Source organism: Oncorhynchus clarkii, chromosome 3 (genome assembly GCF_045791955.1).
Source record: "Oncorhynchus clarkii lewisi isolate Uvic-CL-2024 chromosome 3, UVic_Ocla_1.0, whole genome shotgun sequence".
Taxonomy (NCBI): Eukaryota; Metazoa; Chordata; class Actinopteri; order Salmoniformes; family Salmonidae; genus Oncorhynchus; species Oncorhynchus clarkii.
Window position 1 is genome coordinate 2,282,716 of NC_092149.1, and position 17,793 is coordinate 2,300,508.

General features: G+C 45.2%; 1 protein-coding gene across 1 annotated transcript in view; it reads left to right on the forward strand.

Annotated features, from left to right (window-relative positions):
• The window catches only part of LOC139386524 (F-actin-uncapping protein LRRC16A-like), a 202,334-nt gene that overhangs the window by 144,612 nt on the left and 39,929 nt on the right, over positions 1-17,793 (forward strand). The window contains exons 21-22 of the mRNA XM_071132127.1: positions 7,998-8,170; positions 9,187-9,255. Coding sequence (XP_070988228.1) covers positions 7,998-8,170; positions 9,187-9,255 — 242 coding nt within the window. The remainder of the gene's footprint in view (positions 1-7,997; positions 8,171-9,186; positions 9,256-17,793) is intronic.

Sequence of the window (17,793 nt, forward strand, 5' to 3'; positions counted from 1 at the left end):
GCTCATCACTACTCATATTTCAACTCTGCTCATCACTACTCATATTACAACTCTGCTCATCACTACTCATATTACAACTCTGCTCATCACTACTCATATTACAACTCTGCTCATCACTACTCATATTACAACTCTGCTCATCACTACTCATATTTCAACTCTGCTCATCACTACTCATATTTCAACTCTGCTCATCACTACTCATATTACAACTCTGCTCATCACTACTCATATTACAACTCTGCTCATCACTACTCATATTACAACTCTGCTCATCACTACTCATATTACAACTCTGCTCATCACTACTCATATTACAACTCTGCTCATCACTACTCATATTACAACTCTGCTCATCACTACTCATATTACAACTCTGCTCATCACTACTCATATTTCAACTCTGCTCATCACTACTCATATTTCAACTCTGCTCATCACTACTGAAATTACAACTCTGCTCATCACTACTCATATTACAACTCTGCTCATCACTACTCATATTACAACTCTGCTCATCACTACTCATATTACAACTCTGCTCATCACTACTCATATTTCAACTCTGCTCATCACTACTCATATTTCAACTCTGCTCATCACTACTGAAATTACAACTCTGCTCATCACTACTCATATTACAACTCTGCTCATCACTACTCAAATTACAACATCATCAGGCCTGACTTACCACTCGTGTATGTAGTAAGTAGTGAAACAAAGTATTATTGAGTAGAACTTGTAAGGTAGTGATGAATACTAAGTTTTTTTTTTCTCATGAGGTCGTAGCGATATACTGCCATCTGGTGGCGACTAGAAGCAATGGCATAATATGAACAATTACAAATATATTTTAAAAATATATATATATTATTTCACCTTTATTTAACCAGGTAGGCTAGTTGAGAACAAGTTCTCATTTACAACTGCGACCTGGCGGTTCTTGAAAATAAATATTAGTTCTTGGAAAAGTACGTACTTGAAAGTCCTTGAATTTGACTTGCCACTGTCTGTCTGAACCCTGATTTATGGGATAAGAATATACAGGAAAAAAGTATATGTTTTACAGTGGCGGTTGGTGCCGTTTGAGATTAGGGAGGATGATTTATTTATTTTAACATGGCCTTATTTCTATTACAGCATATTGGATGACTCTCATTCATATTCCATTCACCCAGCTCAATGTAACATCGATAGGTTTAGGCTACTACATGATACTGAAATGTTCCCTGTACCCATCATGATGTTGATACAACCTAGACTATGAATAAAAGTTTACAACGTAGGTGCACAGGTAGAGAGAAATTTGAGTAATCAAGGTGACACATTCCGCCTTCAACACTCTTGCCTGCATCTAGCGGATCTAGGGTGTAGTCATTAGTCCAACAGTTGCAAACGAGAGTTTCTATTGGACAAATTCAGGTATGTTTATCCCCGTTTCATTTGCTTTCGTTTAAGAAACGTTTTTCAACGCAATGAATACACCACTGATCACACGCAAACACAGTTCGCTTTCATAGCAGCCGCATTCAAGCAGCTCGTTGTATATATAATTCCTTCTTACATCTATCTACTCGTTCTTCTCCTCTCAACTTTTCCCTTCAGTTGTGGACTTCAATGCACAACACATCAGCTGTCTGTGACCAGACAAAAAAAACTTTCCAAGCTAAACCTTCATATCATGACCGCTAGCCGCTACACACAGCATACATTGTTGTCCGTCATAGTTGGCTAGAAGTACTCAAACTAACGCGTTAGTAAACCCGCTACAATCATGCAGTACAGTGTACAGTCAGCAGCAAGCAGTTTAGCAATAAATTAATAAAACCACATGTTTACCTTGACTTGGAAGAGTTCCAGTGTTGGATAACCATAGCCAGCTAGCTAACATAGCATCCCTCTCTGTTGGATAACCATAGCCAGCTAGCTAACATAGCATCCCTCTCTGTTGGATAGCCATAGCCAGCTAGCTAACATAGCATCCCTCTCTGTTGGATAGCCATAGCCAGCTAGCTAACATAACATCCCTCTGTGTTGGATAACCATAGCCAGCTAGCTAACATAGCATCCCTATCTGTTGGATAACCATAGCCAGCTAGCTAACATAGCATCCCTCTCTGTTGGATAGCCATAGCCAGCTAGCTAACATAGCATCCCTCTCTGTTGGATAGCCATAGCCAGCTAGCTAACATAACATCCCTCTGTGTTGGATAACCATAGCCAGCTAGCTAACATAGCATCCCTCTCTGTTGGATAACCATAGCCAGCTAGCTAACATAGCATCCCTCTCTGTTGGATAGCCATAGCCAGCTAGCTAACATAGCATCCCTCTCTGTTTGAGCTGGGTGTTTGAGTAGGCTAAACTAGCTAGCTGCATACGCTAGCTGAGTACGTGAAAGTTATAAAAAAAATATACTACGAAATATACAGAGCTTTCTCTCTCACTCACTTTCTCTCTTGCTTCTCCTTAATTCTGGAAAAAAGTTAAGTTTGGAAGAAATTAAGTTTGTTCAAAACTGTTCAACAATTGTCTTTCTCTTTGAGTCAACTACTCACCACATTTAATGCACTGCAGTGCTAGCTAGCTGTAGCTTATGCTTTCAGTACTAGATTCATGATGTTATGTACTGCAGCGCTAGCTAGCTGTAGCTTATGCTTTCAGTACTAGATTCATCATGTTATGCAGTGCAGTGCTAGCTAGCTGTAGCTTATGCTTTCAGTACTAGATTCATCATGTTATGCAGTGCAGCGCTAGCTAGCTGTAGCTTATGCTTTCAGTACTAGATTCATCATGTTATGCAGTGCAGTGCTAGCTAGCTGTAGCTTATGCTTTCAGTACTAGATTCATTCTCTGATCTTTTGATTGGGTGGGCAACATGTCAGTTCATGCTGCAAGAGCTCTGATAAGTTGGAGGACCTATCAGAGGACCTATTTTATGAAATTCAGGGAGGAGGATTGTCCTCCCCTTCCTCCTCGGAGGAGGAGCCTCCACTGATTAAATATTATTTTACACAGAACTAATTCAAAGATGCCTCTGCTCCCGCACACCATCTTCTGAATGAGAGACCTGACGCTACCATGATTATCCATGACCGTGGAGGTATTCACATCTATTGGATGGGGCTCCCGATTGGTGCAGCGGTCTAAGGCACTGCATCTCAGTGCTACAGACACCCTGGTTCAAATCCAGGCTGTATCACAACCGGCCGTGATTGGGCAGCGCACAATTGGCCGAGCGTCGCCCGGGTTTGGCCGGGGTAGTCCGTCATTGTAAATAGGAATTTGTTCTTAACGGACTTGCCTGGTTAAATAAAGGTTCAATAAGAATTTGTTCTTAACGGACTTGCCTGGTTAAATAAAGGTTCAATAAAGATGTATGTATAAGTGTTCAGAAACATATTCTATTCTTATTTACAATAAAAGTGACTCAAATTACCATTTAATTTCTGAAAATAATCTGAAGCACAACCAAAGCAAACTACAAATGTATCCACATAGTGTGTGGAGTCACAAGCTTGATGTTGTCATTGTGTGCTAAGAATATGGGACCAAACACTCAACTTTTACCAAAATGTTATACACTATAATAACATGTGTCCAAATACTTATTCATGTGCATTCATTTCTAAATGGTAAAACAGATATGTATGAAAATACCCCCAAATAAAATGTGACATTCTGTACTGTCGACCGCCATATAAAACGTTTAATCTCAAATCCCCAAATTCTGGAATATAAAGCCAAATGTAACGTTTTAGAGTCACTGTCCAAGTACGCGCTGTACGTAGGGGAGTGTACATTATAGTGCAGCAGTAGTCTGGATGCCTGGGTTTGAACCAGACCAAAGATGTTATGAAATAATAAGTAGTTCATCTCTGAACCAGACAAGACAGAGTCAGTGGTTTATCTCTGAACCAGACAGAACAGGGTCAGTAGTTTAACTCTGAACCAGACAGAACAGAGTCAGTGGTTTATCTCTGAACCAGACAGAACAGAGTCAGTAGTTTAACTCTGAACCAGACAGAACAGGGTCAGTAGTTTAACTCTGAACCAGACAGAGCAGAGTCAGTGGTTTATCTCTGAACCAGACAGAACAGTGTCAGTAGTTTAACTCTGAACCAGACAGAACAGAGTCGGTAGTTTAACTCTGAACCAGACAGAACAGAGTCGGTAGTTTAACTCTGAACCAGACAGAACAGAGTCGGTAGTTTAACTCTGAACCAGACAGAACAGAGTCAGTAGTTTAACTCTGAACCAGACAGAACAGAGTCAGTAGTTTATCTCTGAACCAGACAGAACAGAGTCAGTAGTTTAACTCTGAACCAGACAGAACAGAGTCAGTAGTTTAACTCTGAACCAGACAGAACAGAGTCAGTAGTTTAACTCTGAACCAGACAGAACTGTGTCAGTAGTTTAACTCTGAACCAGACAGAACAGAGTCAGTGGTTTATCTCTGAACCAGACAGAACAAAGTCAGTAGTTTATCTCTGAACCAGACAGAACAGAGTCAGTGGTTTATCTCTGAACCAGACAGAACAGAGTCAGTAGTTTATCTCTGAACCAGACAGAACAGAGTCAGTGGTTTAACTCTGAACCAGACAGAACAGAGTCAGTAGTTTATCTCTGAACCAGACAGAACAAAGTCAGTAGTTTATCTCTGAACCAGACAGAACAGAGTCAGTAGTTCATCTCTGAACCAGACAGAACAGGGTCAGTAGTTTATCTCTGAACCAGACAGAACAGAGTCAGTGGTTTATCTCTGAACCAGACAGAACAGAGTCAGTAGTTTAACTCTGAACCAGACAGAACAGAGTCGGTAGTTTAACTCTGAACCAGACAGAACAGAGTCAGTAGTTTAACTCTGAACCAGACAGAACAGAGTCAGTGGTTTAACTCTGAACCAGACAGAACAGAGTCAGTGGTTTATCTCTGAACCAGACAGAACAGAGTCAGTAGTTTAACTCTGAACCAGACAGAACAGAGTCAGTAGTTTAACTCTGAACCAGACAGAACAGAGTCAGTAGTTTAACTCTGAACCAGACAGAACAGTCAGTAGTTTAACTCTGAACCAGACAGAACAGAGTCAGTAGTTTATCTCTGAACCAGACAGAACAGAGTCAGTAGTTTAACTCTGAACCAGACAGAACAGAGTCAGTAGTTTAACTCTGAACCAGACAGAACAGAGTCAGCATAACGCAGTTTTTGATGTCTGCTCCCTGCTTGTCTCCCCCTCCCCCGTCTCCCCTCATCTCACTCTCCCCCTCCCCCCGTCTCCCCTCGTCTCACTCTCCCCCGTCTCCCCCTCCCCCGTCTCCCCTCGTCTCACTCTCCCCCTCCCCCGTCTCCCCTCGTCTCACTCTCCCCCTCCCCCGTCTCCCCTCGTCTCACTCTCCCCCTCATCTCACTCTCCCCCTCCCCCCGTCTCCCCTCGTCTCACTCTCCCCCGTCTCCCCCTCCCCCGTCTCCCCTCGTCTCACTCTCCCCCTCCCCCGTCTCCCCTCGTCTCACTCTCCCCCTCTACCAAACCAGCAGGATACTAAGCTATTCTTCAGTTAGCTGTGTGAACTGTGGCTATAATCTCTCTGGTCAAGGTCTCCCCTCGTCTCACTCTCCCCCTCCCCCGTCTCCCCTCGTCTCACTCTCCCACTCCCCCCGTCACTCCCTCCCCCGTCTCCCCTCGTCTCACTCTCCCCCTCCCCCGTCTCCCCCTCCCTCGTCTCACTCTCCCCCTCTACCAAACCAGCAGGATACTAAGCTATTCTTCAGTTAGCTGTGTGAGCTGTGGCTATAATCTCTCTGGTCAAGGTCTTTTAGTAGTCAGTCAAAACGGGCCAAATGGTTTCAAATCTAGTCAATCTACATGCAGCTCCCTGCTGAGCAGAGATGAGATGTTTTTAAAAGCTTGACGTTGGCTTTGACCTCGACGCTATGCCTCTAAGTCTGTCTGCATTTCATCCCGGTTGTAGGCTTTGCATTTGGATATCTGAGGCACCCATTTCATTTATTATGTCAGGAAAATCCCCCCAGAAATGTGAAATGTCAGGCAAAAAATGATCCTATGTTAATTGATCTCCCTGCTGAGAGGTGCTGTGTCTGTGGACTTAGTTTAATGAGATCAAAGTGATGAAGACTTGAGCTGCCAAGCTGTAAAAAGGTATGAAATTCGGGCCAATAATGTAGTTGCTTTTTGAAGTGATGTATATATTCTTACGTTTTACTGTTTCTAAGCTCAAAGTCAAGACGCCTATCAAAGAGAACGAGTCTAACGAGAGGAATAACTTTCACCGTTTTTTTTCTTCAACATGGGAGCATCGATTAGCATTGTGGAGACTGAGTCTTCTTGGGCCTCCCCTCTGAGACTGGTTCCTCTCTAGTTTGTCCTGGCCACTGTGCTTTTGTTTCTGCTTGCTCTTAGAGTTTAGGCTGAGGTTACTGTAAAGGGTTTAGGCTGGGTTACTGTAAAAGGGTTAGGGTTTAGTCTGGGTTACTGTGAAAGGCTTTAGGCTGAGGTTACTGTAAAGTGTTAGGGTTTAGGCTGAGGTTACTGTGAAAGGGTTATGGTTTAGGCTGAGGTTACTGTAAAAGGGTTTAGGCTGGGTTACTGTAAAAGGGTTATGGTTTAGGCTGAGGTTACTGTAAAAGGGTTAGGGTTTAGGCTGAGGTTACTGTAAAAGTGTTAGGGTTTAGGCTGAGGTTACTGTAAAAGGGTTAGGGTTTAGGCTGAGGTTACTGTAAAAGGGTTAGTGTTTAGGCTGAGGTTACTGTAAAAGGGTTAGTGTTTAGGCTGGGTTACTGTAAAAGGGTTAGGGTTTAGGCTGAGGTTACTGTAAAAGGGTTAGGGTTTAGGCTGAGGTTACTGTAAAAGGGTTAGTGTTTAGGCTGGGTTACTGTAAAAGGGTTAGGGTTTAGGCTGAGGTTACTGTAAAAGGGTTAGGGTTTAGGCTCAGGTTACTGTGAAAGGGTTTAGGCTGGGTTACTGTAAAAGGGTTATGGTTTAGGCTGAGGTTACTGTAAAAGGGTTAGGGTTTAGGCTGAGGTTACTGTAAAAGTGTTAGGGTTTAGGCTGAGGTTACTGTAAAAGGGTTAGGGTTTAGGCTGAGGTTACTGTAAAAGGGTTAGTGTTTAGGCTGAGGTTACTGTAAAAGGGTTAGTGTTTAGGCTGGGTTACTGTAAAAGGGTTAGGGTTTAGGCTGAGGTTACTGTAAAAGGGTTAGGGTTTAGGCTGAGGTTACTGTAAAAGGGTTAGTGTTTAGGCTGGGTTACTGTAAAAGGGTTAGGGTTTAGGCTGAGGTTACTGTAAAAGGGTTAGGGTTTAGGCTCAGGTTACTGTGAAAGGGTTTAGGCTGGGTTACTGTAAAAGGGTTAGGGTTTAGGCTGAGGTTACTGTAAAAGGGTTAGGGTTTAGGCTCAGGTTACTGTGAAAGGGTTTAGGCTGGGTTACTGTAAAAGGGTTAGGGTTTAGGCTGAGGTTACTGTAAAAGGGTTAGGGTTTAGGCTGGGTTACTGTAAAAGGGTTAGGGTTTAGGCTGAGGTTACTGTAAAAGGGTTAGGGTTTAGGCTGAGGTTACTGTAAAAGGGTTAGGGTTTAGGCTGAGGTTACTGTAAAAGGGTTAGTGTTTAGGCTGAGGTTACTGTAAAAGGGTTAGTGTTTAGGCTGGGTTACTGTAAAAGGGTTAGGGTTTAGGCTGAGGTTACTGTAAAAGGGTTAGTGTTTAGGCTGAGGTTACTGTAAAAGGGTTAGTGTTTAGGCTGGGTTACTGTAAAAGGGTTAGGGTTTAGGCTGAGGTTACTGTAAAAGGGTTAGGGTTTAGGCTCAGGTTACTGTGAAAGGGTTTAGGCTGGGTTACTGTAAAAGGGTTAGGGTTTAGGCTGAGGTTACTGTAAAAGGGTTAGGGTTTAGGCTGGGTTACTGTAAAAGCTCAGCTGATGTAAAAGGGCTATATAAATAAATGTAATTGATTGAATGAATGATTGAGTATCCCTTGTCCCCCTGCAGCCCCTGACGTCTCTGTCCCTGGCTGACTCTAAGCTGAAGACGGACCTCACCATTGTGCTGAATGCTCTGGGCAGCAACACCAGTCTGACCAGGGTGGATATCAGTGGGAACGCCATGGGGGACATGGGGGCTAAGATGCTGGCCAAGGCCCTGCAGATCAACAGCAAACTAAGGTAAGGAGAGGACTGTCTCAGACACTCTGATGCTGGCCAAGGCCCTGCAGATCAACAGCAAACTAAGATGAGGAGAGGACTGTCTCAGACACCCTGGTGATGGTTTGGAGAGGAGAGGACTGTCTCAGACACTCTGATGATGGTTTGGAGAGGAGAGGACTGTCTCAGACACTCTGATGATGGTTTGGAGAGGAGAGGACTGTCTCAGACACCCTGGTGATGGTTTGGAGAGGAGAGGACTGTCTCAGACACCCTGATGATGGTTTGGAGAGGAGAGGACTGTCTCAGACACTCTGATGATGGTTTGGAGAGGAGAGGACTGTCTCAGACACTCTGATGATGGTTTGGAGAGGAGAGGACTGTCTCAGACACTCTGATGATGGTTTGGAGAGGAGAGGACTGTCTCAGTTTGTCTCTCTGTTAAAGTGTGTTACCGTAGAAACAAGACAGTGGGATGGTTTGGAGAGGAGAGGACTGTCTCAGTTTGTCTCTCTGTTAAAGTGTGTTACCTTAGAAACAAGACAGTGGGATGGTTTGGAGAGGACTGTCTCAGTTTGTCTCTCTGTTAAAGTGTGTTACCGTAGAAACAAGACAGTGGGATGGTTTGGAGAGGAGAGGACTGTCTCAGTTTGTCTCTCTGTTAAAGTGTGTTACCGTAGAAACAAGACAGTGGGATGGTTTGGAGAGGAGAGGACTGTCTCAGTTTGTCTCTCTGTTAAAGTGTGTTACCGTAGAAACAAGACAGTGGGATGGTTTGGAGAGGAGAGGACTGTCTCAGTTTGTCTCTCTGTTAAAGTGTGTTACCGTAGAAACAAGACAGTGGGATGGTTTGGAGAGGAGAGGACTGTCTCAGTTTGTCTCTCTGTTAAAGTGTGTTACCGTAGAAACAAGACAATGGGATGGTTTGGAGAGGAGAGGACTGTCTCAGTTTGTCTCTCTGTTAAAGTGTGTTACCGTAGAAACAAGACAATGGGATGGTTTGATATGTGAATGATGATTCTGATCTGTTTCACCAGGACGGTGATCTGGGATAAGAACAACATCAGTCCTCAAGGTCTTCAGGATGTAGCAGCTGCTCTGGAGAAGTGAGTAGCAATGGGATTCTGTCTGTGTGTGTGTGTGTGTGTGTGTGTGTGTGTGTGTGTGTGTGTGTGTGTGTGTGTGTGTGTGTGTGTGTGTGTGTGTGTGTGTGTGTGTGTGTGTGTGTGTGTGTGTGTGTGTGTGTGTGTGTGTGTGTGTGTGTGTGTGTGTAAGCTGTAACAGGAAGGATATAGCAGACATATGAGTATGTCTCGAGGAGGAGAGGAGGTGGAGAGGAGGAAGCGGGAGGATGGAAGAGCCTCTGGAAAGAGATGTCAGAGATAGATCTCCTGGGTGGAGAGATACTGTGATGGAGGCAATAGGGTGGAGCCAGAAACACCACCAGAGGACCAATGGAGATCTAGCTAGTACTGTAGTGAATATGACCAGAGGACCAATGGAGATCTAGCTAGTACTGTAGTGAAAATGACCAGAGGACCAATGGAGACCTAGCTAGTACTGTAGTGAATATGACCAGAGGACCAATGGAGATCTAGCTAGTACTGTAGTTAATATTACCAGAGGACCAATGGAGATCTAGCTAGTACTGTAGTTAATATGACAAGAGGACCAATGGAGATCTAGCTAGCTCGAAGGACCAATTGTTGCAAGAATTAAATTCCTCTGTTTTAATACCCAATCAAAATGAAACACTCTGTCAATTAAACCCATTGTATTTGTTCAGAATATTCATGCACCTATCATTGATTAAATCCAGTACCTAGTGGTTAGAGCGTTGGACTAGTAACCGGAAGGTTGCAAGTTCAAATCCCCGAGCTGACAAGGTACAAATCTGTCGTTCTGCCCCTGAACAGGCAGTTAACCCACTGTTCCTAGGCCGTCATTGAAAATAACAATTTGTTCTTAACTGACTTACCTAGTTAAATAAAGGGAAAATAAATAAATAAAAAATTGATTAAATCCAAACTCCTTTAGAACATTCAATCAAAAATATCCTGAATAATTCCTCCCAAATTCGAGAATAAAGGCTACTGACCTTGCCGCCGACTGGGAAAAGCACTGTTCGTTGGATCTAGTCACCGTCCCTGTCCGTCTGGGGTGTACATCGGCCTAGTCTTTTCCCTCAATTCAGAGGCCAGGTCTTAAATAACGGGACCCGGCCCGCTCGTGCACGATTTTTTCGGCGTACGACCTCCAGATGGCAGGGACGGATATTTAGATCCGGCTCGAAGGACCAATTATTACAGGAATTAAATTCCTCTGTTTTAATACCCAATTAAAATTAAACACTCTGTCAATTCATAAGGATTTGTATGACCCTTATTTTATAAAAATGGACAGAGCCCAGTCTTAAAGTCAAACAGCAGATTTTATTCACGAGAGTACTGCTCCTTAAACATTTTACCACAGGTTATAAACTGAAAATGACATCAGCGTTTTCTAAATGTTCAGTCTCTTCTTGACACTGGTAGAAAGGCTCTATAGTTCTCAAGCCTTCCCACCTCGCCTAGAGCCAAGGTCAGCCAGTGTAGATAAGCATTCTAGCCAGTCTGGAGATATAGTTCATTCATTTCTACCAAGGAACAGACAGTCATTGTTCTAATTCTTGATTATATTTACACACATTATATTCAGTACTAGGATTAAAAAGAAAATTCATACATATACAGTAACAGAATAGTATTCTGATTAGTACATATACAGTAACATAATAGTATTCTGATTAGTACATTGAGAGTAACATAATAGTATTCTGATTAGTACATTGAGAGTAACATAATAGTGTTCTGATTAGTCAGTCCTAATTGAAATGTATACATAATTAGTCATTATTGATAAAAATTCCCTTAACATATGACCAGATGGCCAACGGCGATCTAGCTAGTACTGTAGTGAATATGACCAGATGGAGATCTAGCTAGTACTGTAGTGAATATGACCAGAGGACCAATGGAGATCTAGCTAGTACTGTAGTGAATATGACCAGAGGACCAATGGAGATCTAGCTAGTACTGTAGTGAATATGACCAGAGGACCAATGGAGATCTAACCACTAGGCTACCTGCCGCCCCTCCACTCTAACCACTAGGCTACCTGCCGCCCCTACACTCTAACCACTAGGCTACCTGCCGCCCCTACACTCTAACCACTAGGCTACCTGCCGTCCCGACACTCTAACCACTAGACTACCTGCCTGCCCCTACACTCTAACCACTAGGCTACCTGCCGCCCCTACACTCTAACCACTAGGCGACCTGCCGTCCCTACACTCTAACCACTAGGCTACCTGCCGTCCCTACACTCTAACCACTAGGCTACCTGCCTGCCCCTACACTCTAACCACTAGGCTTCCTGCCGCCCCTCCACTCTAACGACTAGGCGACCTGCCGTCCCTACACTCTAACCACTAGGCTACCTGCCGTCCCTACACTCTAACCGCTAGGCTACCTGCAGTCCTTACACTCTAACCACTAGGCTACCTGCCGTCCCTACACTCTAACCACTAGGCTACCTGCCGTCCCTACACTCTAACCACCAGGCTACCTGCCGTCCCTACACTCAAACCACTAGGCTACCTGCCGCCCCTACACTCTAACCACTAGGCTACCTGCCGCCCCTACACTCTAACCACTAGGCTACCTGCCGTCCCTACACTCTAACCACTAGGCTACCTGCCATCCCTCCACTCTAACCACTAGGCTACCTGCCGTCCCTACACTCAAACCACTAGGCTACCTGCCGCCCCTACACTCTAACCACTAGGCTACCTGCCGCCCCTACACTCTAACCGCTAGGCTACCTGCCGCCCCTACACTCTAACCACTAGGCTACCTGCCATCCCTCCACTCTAACCACTAGGCTACCTGCCGTCCCTCCACTCTAACCACTAGGCTACCTGCCGTCCCTACACTCTAACCACTAGGCTACCTGCCGTCCCTCCACTCTAACCACTAGGCTACCTGCCGTCCCTCCACTCTAACCACTAGGCTACCTGCCGCCCCTACACTCTAACCACTAGGCTACCTGCCATCCCTCCACTCTAACCACTAGGCTACCTGCCATCCCTACACTCTAACCACTAGGCTACCTGCCGTCCCTACACTCTAACCACTAGGCTACCTGCCGCCCCTACACTCTAACCACTAGGCTACCTGCCGTCCCTACACTCTAACCACTAGGCTACCTGCCGTCCCTACACTCTAAACACTAGGCTTACCTGCCGCCCCTACACTCTAACCACTAGGCTACCTGCCATCCCTACACTCTAACCACTAGGCTACCTGCCGTCCCTACACTCTAACCGCTAGGCTACCTGCCGCCCCTATACTCTAACCACTAGGCTACCTGCCATCCCTCCACTCTAACCACTAGGCTACCTGCCGTCCCTCCACTCTAACCACTAGGCTACCTGCCGTCCCTACACTCTAACCACTAGGCTACCTGCCGTCCCTACACTCTAACCGCTAGGCTACCTGCCGCCCCTATACTCTAACCACTAGGCTACCTGCCATCCCTCCACTCTAACCACTAGGCTACCTGCCGTCCCTCCACTCTAACCACTAGGCTACCTGCCGTCCCCACACTCTAACCACTAGGCTACCTGCCGTCCCTACACTCTAACCACTAGGCTACCTGCCTGCCCCTACACTCTAACCACTAGGCTACCTGCCGTCCCTCCACTCTAACCACTAGGCTACCTGCCGTCCCTCCACTCTAACCACTAGGCTACCTGCCGCCCCTACACTCTAACCACTAGGCTACCTGCCATCCCTCCACTCTAACCACTAGGCTACCTGCCGTCCCTCCACTCTAACCACTAGGCTACCTGCCGTCCCTACACTCTAACCACTAGGCTACCTGCCGTCACTACACTCTAAACACTAGGCTTACCTGCCGCCCCTACACTCTAACCACTAGGCTACCTGCCGTCCCTACACTCTAACCACTAGGCTACCTGCCGCCCCTCCACTCTAACCACTAGGCTACCTGCCGTCCCTACACTCTAACCACTAGGCTACCTGCCGTCCCTACACTCTAACCACTAGGCTACCTGCCGTCCCTACACTCTAAACACTAGGCTTACCTGCCGCCCCTACACTCTAACCACTAGGCTACCTGCCGTCCCTACACTCTAACCACTAGGCTACCTGCCGTCCCTACACTCTAACCACTAGGCTACCTGCCGCCCCTACACTCTAACCACTAGGCTACCTGCCTGCCCCTACACTCTAACCACTAGGCTACCTGCCGCCCCTCCACTCTAACCACTAGGCTACCTGCCGTCCCTACACTCTAACCACTAGGCTACCTGCAGTCCCTACACTCTAACCACTACTGTGGTGAATTATTATGACCAGAAACACTTCCAGAATACAAATGATGATACAGCAGGCTGCTGTGGTGAGGAAAGAAAACAGTGTGGTTATTGTGTACCTCTCTACTCTGCTTGGCTCTGGGCCTGCTGTTCATCCCTGGAAGCACAGACAGGGTGGAGGGGGAGAGAGAGAGGGTTGAATGGGGGGTAGAGAGGAGGTTAGCAGAGAGAGAGAGAGGTAGAGGAGGGGGGAGGAAAAGAGAGAGTGGAGGGTGCAGCAGGAGAGAAATAGGATAGAGAGAGAGAGAGAGAGAGGGTGAGAGAGAGAGAGAGAGAGAGAGAGAGAGAGAGAGGAGGAGGAATGGCAGACAAGCAGCAGACAGGGCACCATGTGATTGTCTGTCTATGAAGTTAGAGCTGAATGATATTAGGATCCACTCAGTCATGAGTGTCTGGGCATTTTCTTTGTTTCATCCTCATTTAAAAAGAATCTACATTCTGTAATTGCTGCATAACAATGAACGTTGGCTGGATGCTTAACTAGCGCCCTGTGAGGAATCTGGGAGGCTGGTGATTCGTCATTTGTTTTGTGATGAGGATGGATGTGTACCCTGTGGTACACATGGTGGAGAGAAGAGGGGAGAGAGATGGAGAGAGAAAGGGGAGAGGGTGAGAGATGGGGAGAGAGAGGGAGAGTGGGTGAGAAGTGAGAAGGAGAGAGAAGGGGAGAGATGGAGAGAAGAGAGGAGAGATGGGAAGGGGAGAGATGGAGAGAGGATAGGAGAGGAGAGATGGGGAGAGAGAGAGGGATAAAGGGGAGAGAGAAGGGAAGAGATGGAGAGAGGAGAGGGAGAGGGAATGGGAGATATGGAGAGGGAGAGAGGGAGAGTGGGGAGAGGGAGAGAGAAAGGGAAGATATGGAGAGAGAGAGTGGGGAGAGGGAGAGAGATGGAGAGGGGAGAGGGAGAGAGAAGGGGAGATATGGAGAGAGAGAGAGGGAGAGTGGGGAGAGGGAGAGAGAACGGGAAGATATGGAGAGAGAGAGTGGGGAGAGAGAGAGAGATGGAGAGGGAGAGGGAGAGGGAGAGAGAAGGGGAGAGATGGAGATAGGAGAGAGGAGGGTAGAGGGAGAGAGGAGGGTAGAGGGAAAGAGAAGGGGGCGATAGGGAGAGAGGGGAGAGGGAGAGAGACTGTCACATACACATGGTTAGCAGATGTTAATGCGAGTGGGTTTACTAGATAAGTGGCCATCTTTAGGTAAACACCCTGGGTTTATTAGAGAAGTGGCAATCTTTAGGTAAACACCCTGGGTTTATTAGAGAAGTGGCCATCTTTAGGTAAACTACTAGAGAAGTGGACATCTTTAGGTAAACACCCTGAGTTTACTAGAGAAGTGGCCATCTTTAGGTAAACACCCTGGGTTTATTAGAGAAGTGGCAATCTTTAGGTAAACACCCTGGGTTTATTAGATAGGTGGCCATCTTTAGGTAAACACCCTGGGTTTATTAGATAGGTGGCCATCTTTAGGTAAACACCCTGGGTTTACTAGATAGGTGGCCATCTTTAGGTAAACACTCTGGGTTTACTAGATAGGTGGCCATCTTTAGGTAAACACTCTGGGTTTACTAGAGAAGTGGCCATCTTTAGGTAAACACTCTGGGTTTACTAGAGAAGTAGCCATCTTTAGGTAAACACCCTGGGTTTACTAGATAGGTGGCCATCTTTAGGTAAACACCATGGGTTTACTAGAGAAGTGGCCATCTTTAGGTAAACACTCTGGGTTTACTAGAGAAGTAGCCATCTTTAGGTAAACACCCTGGGTTTACTAGATAGGTGGCCATCTTTAGGTAAACACCCTGGGTTTACTAGAGAAGTGGCCATCTTTAGGTAAACACCCTGGGTTTACTAGAGAAGTGGCCATCTTTAGGTAAACACCCTGGATTTACTAGAGAAGTGGCCATCTTTAGGTAAACACCCTGGGTTTACTAGAGAAGTGGCCATCTTTAGGTAAACACCCTGGGTTTACTAGAGAAGTGGCCATCTTTAGGTAAACACCCTGGGTTTATTAGAGAAGTGGCCATCTTTAGGAAAACACCCTGGGTTTACTAGAGAAGTGGCCATCTTTAGGTAAACACCCTGGGTTTACTAGAGAAGTGGCCATCTTTAGGTAAACACCCTGGGTTTACTAGAGAAGTGGCCATCTTTAGGTAAACACCCTGGGTTTACTAGAGAAGTAGCCATCTTTAGGTAAACACCCTGGGTTTACTAGAGAAGTGGCCATCTTTAGGTAAACACCCTGGGTTTACTAGAGAAGTGGCCATCTTTAGGTAAACACTCTAGGTTTACTAGATAAGTGGCCATCTTTAGGTAAACACCCTGGGTTTACTAGAGAAGTGGCCATCTTTAGGTAAACACCCTGGGTTTACTAGAGAAGTGGCCATCTTTAGGTAAACACCCTGGGTTTACTAGAGAAGTGGCCATCTTTAGGTAAACACCCTGGGTTTACTAGAGAAGTGGCCATCTTTAGGTAAACACCCTGGGTTTACTAGAGAAGTGGCCATCTTTAGGTAAACACCCTGGGTTTACTAGAGAAGTGGCCATCTTTAGGTAAACACCCTGGGTTTACTAGAGAAGTGGCCATCTTTAAATCAAATCAAATTTATTTGTCACATACACATGGTTAGCAGATGTTAATGCGAGTGTAGCGAAATGCTTGTGCTTCTAGTTCCGACAATGCAGTAATAACCAACAAGTAATCTAACTAACAATTCCAAAACTACTGTCTTGTACACAGTGTGAGGGGATAAAGAATATGTACATAAGGATATATGAATGAGTGATGGTACAGAGCAGCATAGGCAGATACAGTAGATTGTATCGAGTACAGTATATACATATGAGATGAGTATGTAAACAAAGTGGCATAGTTAAAGTGGCTAGTAGTGAAAGTAGTGAAGTAGTAGTGAAACGACTGAACGTATTGGGCCAGTTCCTTAGCTGTCCCTCGGAGACGTAAAGCTGCATCTCAATAAATACAAAAGAGATAAAAAAAACAAAAATAAACATTTACAGCTCTTTTTTTCTTTAACCAAACGGTGATATCAATCCCAAGATGTTTCCGGAGCGTTGGCTTGTTGTGAGACTGTTGATCAAAGCCCCTATAGTGAGTGGATGTATATTCTAGTTGTCCCAGATGAGCCGTGTTTGAAGGAGGTTCCAGTTATGTAGAGGAGTGTGTTTGATCAGGTATCGTAGGAGCTGGTCGTCCCTGAGTCTCTGTAAGGTTCAGTCATTAACTATTCCCTTTAGTGACACACTGAGGCCTTTCTGACTACATATAAAGAATGAATCTACCGTTGAGCTGCTTCACCTGAGAGACAGACACTCAATCAGTTCAGTCCCAGACTTCTTTCTCTCTCTCTCCGTCTCTCCGTCTCTCTCTCTCTCTCTCTCTCTGTCTCTCTGTCTCTGTCTGTCTCTGTCTCTCCCTGTCTCTACCTCTTTCTCTCTGTCTCTCTCTGTCTCTCTCTGTCTTTCTCTCTCTCTCTGTCTCTCTCTTTGTCTCTCTCTGTCTCTCTCTCTCTCTCTCTCTCTCTCTCTCTCTCTCTCTGTCTCTCTTTGTCTCTCTCTATCTCTCTGTCTCTCTCTCTCTGTCTCTCTCTCTCTGTCTCTGTCTCTCTCTGTCTCTCTCTCTTTTTCTCTCTCTCTCTCTCTCATAATTAATGTACTATTCTGGGCTGACTTTCCAACTGCAGAGGATCAGTAACCTCACTTAATGATGTCAAGTCACAATCAATTAGGAGATGAAATGGCTTGTTTCAGACCTGCTCTTCTCTCTGTCAGCAGCCAGGGGCTGGGCCCTCACACACACACACACACACACACACACACACACACACACACACACACACACACACACACACAGATACTGTATGCATTATAATGCTAAAAGAATCACATTAGTTGAATCAGATACTGTGTGCATTATAATGCTAAAAGAATCACATTAGTTGAATCAGATACTGTATGCATTATAATGCTAAAAGAATCACATTAGTTGAATCAGATACTGTATGCATTATAATGCTAAAAGAATCACATTAGTTGAATCAGATACTGTATGCATTATAATGCTAAAAGAATCACATTAGTTGAATCAGATACTGTGTGCATTATAATGCTAAAAGAATCACATTAGTTGAATCAGATACTGTATGCATTATAATGCTAAAAGAATCACATTAGTTGAATCAGATACTGTGTGCAT